Here is a 6,449-nt window from a genome sequence, read left to right on the forward strand (position 1 = left end):
CTTGAACTCAGAAATCCGCCTGTCTCTGCCTCCCAAGTGCTGGGATTAAAGGCATGCGCCACCACCGCTCGGCTCGCAAAGTCATTTCTTATGTGGTTTGAAATGCCTCCCTATTTCTCCCTGAGAGTTGAGTCCCTCTTTGATGTACATATTCGTTATGGAGTGCTGTGGCCTGTTTACATGTGCTGCCTAGTACATAAGCGCCCTTCTCAGTCCTTGACAACTGTCATCCAGTACAGTGCAGAAACTTTCCGTCTCTAGGCACTCATTATGAAGGCATTTTTGATGATCTTTAAATTTCAGCCAGCCATTCCTGTATTTGATTAAATATTTTCTTTTTATATCCTATATAATTCTATACAGCAACCATGTAGTGTTTCTATTCTGTGTAAAAGAGATTAAATCATGTTTTAAAGTTTTCAAAAAATTCTTGGAAATTATATTGGTTTTAATCAGATTCTAACTTTCTTTTGAAAAGGAATATCAAAATAAGCTTATCTATCTGGTACCTGAGAAGCAATTATTAAATGAAAGAATTAAAAACATGCAGCTCAGTAATACACCTGGTAAGACTCTACATTTTGTTTTATTTCTTTTGTAAACAATTTTTAATATATTATTATTTCTAAAATGGCATTATTCTCTTAAAATAATATTTTGCTCATAAGTTACGATTGTTAGGAACCTGAGGTCAGCTGGGCTGTTTAGCACAGTCCTTGTCAGCCTAGGCTAAAGAATAAGACCCTGTCTCAAAACCAGCAACAACAAAGATAGATTAAAACCTAAATGTAAGATATGTTTTAAAACTCTCCCAAAAGAGAACAGACAAAAGTACCATGACATCTTTTGCAAGAATTTTAATAAAATATTTTTATGAATTCTTTGAGAATTTCATACAAGGTATTCGGTTTATATTTACTCCCACTTCTCCCTCTAACTCCTCTCAGATCCACCCCTACACCCCATCTCACCTCCAACTCATGTCCTCTTGTTGGGCTTAGCAGGCTTTTTAAAATTTTTTTTATGTGATTGGGTGCTTTGTCTGCATATATGTCTGGGTACTAGACTTATGCAATGCCTGAAGTGGCCAGAAGACGGCATTGGATCTGCTGCAGTTGGGGTTACATACAGCTGTGAGCCACCATGGGGATGCTAGGAATTAAACCCCAGATGTCTGGAAGTGCAGCCAAAACTCTTAACCACTCAGCCATCACTTCAGCCATCACTTCAGCCCCATTAACAGTTTTTAAATCTCACAAAACATATAAAAGTAGAAATAATAAATTATCATAGAAATAAGACAGGGAATATGAAATAAATCATTTTATACCAAACTAAAAGGTTTCTGTACAACCAAGATGAAAAGTGACCCAGAGATTGAGAGAAAAATGTGTCAACCATATATCTGTTAGGAGTTTGATATCCAAAATATATAAAGAATATATGTGGGCCCCCTTCCCAATCTCCAGAATAAACAGAAAAGCCCTACATAGTCCAATTTAAAATTGAAAGAAGACTTAAATTAACATTTCTCCCTAAAGGGAAAAAGATCACTAGTATTTGAAAGGTGATCACTATTGCTAGTCACTGAATCATCCCCCATACCAGTTAGGATAGACGTTACAGAAACTTAAGGTACATGTTAGTGAGAGTAAAGGAAGATCTGGCACAGCACTGTGGGAAGGCACATCAGCACAGGTTATAGGGAGAGTAAGGCAGATCTTTACAGAAGGAAAAGTTCAACTATTGTATGGCTCACATCTGAGTGTGGATCTGAAAGAAGTAAACCACTGTCACAAAGGCATGTGCAATTCCATGCCCACTGTAACATCTGCTCAACAGGGTGGAGACAGATGTTCGCCAATAGGAAAGCAGGTAGAGGAAATCAATGTGTGTGCAAGTTGAGCACCAAAAAACAGAGTAGAACCCTGCTTACCATAGAAAGGGTTAGTTAATTTTAAATGGAACAGGCATAGTGTATGCTGCTATGGAAAAGGAACTAGATCTACATGTCCTATTTGATAAAATATATTATTAAATTTTAAAATAACTGAAGACTGGGTTTGTGGCTCTGTGATAGAGTACTCACCTTGCATGTGTGTGCAAAGCCCTGTTTCAATCTCTACTATCACCAATTTTTTTTAAAGATTTATTTATTATGTATATGAGTACACTGTACCTGTACAGATGGTTGTGAGCCTTCATGTAGTTGTTGGGAATTGTATTTAGGACCTCCACTGCCTTTTTGGGAATTGTATTTAGGACCTACACTGCTGGTTGGCCCCACTTGCTCTGGTCGGCCCCGCTCGCTTCGGCCCAAAGATCTACTTGTTATTACAAATAAGTACGCTGTAGCTGTCTTCAGACACACCAGAAGAGAGCATCAGATCTCATTACAGGTGGCTGTGAGCCACCATTTGGTTGCTGGGATTTGAACTCAGGACCTTCGGAAGAACAGTTAGTGCTCTTACCTGCCGAGCCATCTCTCCAGCCCCATCAGCAAAATTTAAATAAGTAAATAAATGTATGCATGTTACAGAACGCCATAGATGTTATGAGTCTGTTAAGTAAAAGTTGAATGAATATACATATATCTTAAGTATGTATTCATTCATTCATTCATTCATAACAAATGTTTAAAAGGAGAAGTTAGGGTTTCAGATGTAGGAGGACTTAGCTTTTTATTCCATTTGTTTAATTTTATTCAAATTCTATACTTGATTTTTGTACTCTAAAAATATAAAATTTTAGGTTATGAATTTAGATAGAAATTTTACTATTTCATTTTAATAAAAAATACTCTTATACCTAGTTTCTCTATCCTCCATCCTTGTATAATTTTTTTTAAAAAATCATGTACAGTGAAACCCTCTGTCTTTACCTCTTAAAATGTGTTATTAAGTAATCCTGTTATTAATGCTTACTGGGTCCTTGCTGTGAGTAGCTCTCTGTTCTTGAGATCATTATAAGTATGTACGAAGGTCCTTTAAGAGCACATCCTGGTAACTGAGCACTTACATACTTTAGGCCATGGATTTAGATTCACCTCACTTAATGAGCTAAATGGTAGCATGCCTTTTGTGTTTGGTCAAACACCTTTTCTGATGTGGAGTTTTTTAAGTTCTAATCTTTAGTACAGAACTAATATTTATATCCATTTCCTTTGAGGACCTTTACAAGGTATTATTTGGAAATAAAAGAATATTGTCTCTGTATTATATTACCTTTTGTATCTCTTTAGTTACATCATTTTGACCAGACAGGAAATGACATGAATATTTGCCAAATGTGAACTGACTTGATATTTTTATACCTCAGATTCAGGGATCAGTTTATTTCATAAAAAGTCATTAGAAAAGGAAGAATTATGCCAAAGACTCAAAGAACAATTAGATGCTCTTGAAAAAGAAACTGCATCTAAGCTTTCAGAAATGGATTCATTTAACAATCAACTAAAGGTATTTATCTCCTATTATCTTCATGCTTTATAGCTGCTTCTTGCTATAAGAGCTACATGTGTTACATTTTCATTACTGCTTATTACCACTTCAACTACTAGAATCATAGTATTGTTTTTGATGTTCTCTGAAGTTTAGTAAATATTGTGTCATGAGACAAATATTTTCCCCAGAGTTTCAAGGGTTTGATGACTGTATGCTCTTTTTATTGGCATCTGTGCATCTCAAAAACAGCTGCCATTGCCAGCACTTCAGAAGTAATGTCAGCTACACTCTAAAGTAGCAAACAGACTGGTCATGGTGCTGCACACTGTAAATCCTAGAAGTTGGGAGGCTGACACAAAAGGATCAGAATTCAAGGCATTCCTCAGCAGCCCAGAGTGTTTAAGGCCAACCGGACCACGTGAGAGCCTGTCTCAGGATGGTTGGAGGGGTGAACCGGGCATTTCCAAATCGCTCTGATAGTAGGTCTTCTAACACATTAAATTCTCTCTCTTTTTTTTTTGTTTGTCTCTTTGTTCTAATATAATTAACCTTTAAGAAATAATACAGTGCTTAGTGAAATCTAAAGTGAATCTGAGACCATAAATTTCATATGAAAAGTAAAGTTCATGATTCCTTGATTTACTGTTTGCCACTGCGGCAGAGCAGATGCCCAGGCGTACTGCACTGTTTTTTACAGGACGGTGGTAATTGGATACTGAAGCCATATGAATGAGAAAATGTTAGTTAGATTTTGAGGTTTCATTCAAATTTGGGAGTAGTCTCAGTTCACCCTTTGCTCATTATTCATAAAAGTTATCAGAGCATACAGTTTTATGTAGTAATTCTTTAAGAAAGCTATTTTCATGTTTTTTTATCCTGCTGACTTACTAGAGTAACATACGCAACAACTATGAAATAAACAGTATGATAAAAATAAAAAACATCATGGTGGCTTCAGTTGACATAAAATTGAGGTAAATAATGCTGATAATGTACTTTACACAAAAATATATTCTTTAGAAAAATTAAAACGTGATCATTGGTCAAACAAGCCAGCCCAGTTATCTTCCTTAGATTCTTTTTACAATCTGTACATAGTTTAATTGGCCTTTTGTCTGCCTTATCTTACAGTGTGGGAATATGGATGACTCTGTTCTTCAGTGCCTTTTGTCTCTGCTAAGCTGTCTCAACAACCTCTTCCTCTTACTTAAGGTTATTTTCTAATATCTAGCTTCCTTTTTTTAAGTTACTTTACTGTTTTCTTTTTTAAACTGGACTATTCTTTGCCTTTATCTGATTATCTTTGTTTGGAATAACGTATACAATAAAACCTTTTTTTCCTTCTGTTTCCTCTAATATGCTTCTGCTGTCTAAATGCCTGTTTGAGTCTAATGCCAGAAATTAGGAAAGCTGTCCACAGGTCCTCCTTCATGAACAATCCAGCTAGTTCCCTTACATTATCCCTGTGGATTGGGTTACCTAATGTGGTGTTGAGGAGAAAACCTAGGGAATCTGAAGAGTAAATCACCCATGTCCCTTAAAGCCATTACTTACGTTTCTACTTCCTTTAATCTGGGGTAGGGTCATGCCTTGTGTGTACCAGGCTGTGTCCTAATTTGAATGTAAGGAAAAATGTAAAAAATCAGTAATACAAGGTATCATTACTTGCCAGGCCTTGTATTTTGATGTACTTACACTTGAGATAAAAATTAGTATGTGTAAATCATATGTTTTGCTGTGTCCTTAAATACACAGACTATTCAAAATATTCAATGAAGTCCTCCTTTAATGTAGCTTAAAGACAGGTGATTGATATTAAATATTTGCCTACCCAACTACTCAGTGCTAAAATGAGTGCAATTGGCAGTTCCTTATATATCCCACAGTAATTATACCTCTACTCTTTCGAAAGATAGGGCAGACTGCAAAAGGTAGTAGCAGCAGGTTCCCAAATGTTAAAGCATGACTGATCAGGTTATCTGTTCTTAGAATTTTGCTACAGATCATATAGAGACTAAAGTGTGAGTTTCTTCATTGTAAAGTGTGTCAGTGCAGATTTGTGGACTGCACTCATCGTAGAATAATCTGATTCTTCCAGTTAGCATTGATGCTCTACAGGCCAGCAGACTACTCTGTCTTGCTTTACTTTCTTCCTTCTGCTTCCTGCCTTCTAGTTTTTCACTGCTTATTGATACTTTCATCAGAGGCAATTTTGAACACTACAGGGGTGTGAAATCTGTTAGTCAGTGGCTAGGAAATTGACTGGTTACACAAAGCAGGAAAAGAAGCCTATACAGTCATTGCTGTAAGGTGATACAGAGGGATCACTTAACAGTGCTGAAGACTTCCATTGACTCCTGCAGCAGGGTCCTCTGAGGACTCCTCTGGAAGTACCATCTCAGTTGCAGAGTAAGCAGAAGCTGGGTGCAGTGGGTCAGCAGTGGGTGGGAATGGAGACTGTTGACTGCTTCTGAGGCACTCTGATGAGAATAGAAGGCATGAGGCTGAGAGATGTTAAATGAAGGGACAGGGGATATGAGAGGAAGGATGGGGGCTGATTATACTAAGTATGATAATTATAGATCACAGGCCCTGCTTACATGTTCACCATGCAAAGTGCCTGTGTAACAAAACCAGATGAGGCACACCCACCTGAAATCCCACTCCTAGGGAGACTAGAAGTTAAGGGACCTTGTCTCAAAAAATAAAACGGATGCTATGTCTACCATACTCCAGGGCACAGGGCAGGCCCTATGCCTAAGAGTAAGTCAGCCAACACAAACCTGACTACATAGGGTTGTTTGTTTTCTTTGTTTTTAAAAGAGAAAGAGAATATGAACTTGGGTGGGTAGGGAGTTAGGGGAAGAGGATGAATATGATCACAACACATTGAAATTCTCAAAGAATAAATAAAAAACATTGAAAAATAGGATGGAATACATCTGATGTTAAACTCTGGTCTACATATATACATACATATATATATATACACATATATATATATAT

The 6,449-nt window shown here is 36.9% G+C and overlaps 1 protein-coding gene and 1 long non-coding RNA gene across 8 annotated transcripts in view; one reads left to right on the plus strand and one right to left on the minus strand.

The window, feature by feature from the left end:
- Window positions 1-6,449, plus strand: part of Itsn2 (intersectin 2) — a 122,567-nt gene that overhangs the window by 41,250 nt on the left and 74,868 nt on the right. For 6 of the 7 annotated variants that reach the window (XM_031356653.1, XM_031356651.1, XM_031356650.1 and 3 more), the window contains exons 15-16: window positions 479-566; window positions 3,319-3,458. In XM_031356653.1, the coding sequence (XP_031212513.1) occupies window positions 479-566; window positions 3,319-3,458 (228 nt within the window). Of the gene's footprint in view, window positions 1-478; window positions 567-3,318; window positions 3,459-4,574; window positions 4,656-6,449 lie in introns of all 7 variants that reach the window. The other variant, XM_031356656.1, reaches the window with a different exon arrangement.
- Window positions 1-6,449, minus strand: part of LOC116080296 — a 93,592-nt gene that overhangs the window by 39,037 nt on the left and 48,106 nt on the right. The window lies entirely within an intron of this gene.

This window comes from Mastomys coucha, unplaced genomic scaffold (genome assembly GCF_008632895.1).
Source record: "Mastomys coucha isolate ucsf_1 unplaced genomic scaffold, UCSF_Mcou_1 pScaffold6, whole genome shotgun sequence".
Lineage (NCBI taxonomy): Eukaryota > Metazoa > Chordata > Mammalia > Rodentia > Muridae > Mastomys > Mastomys coucha.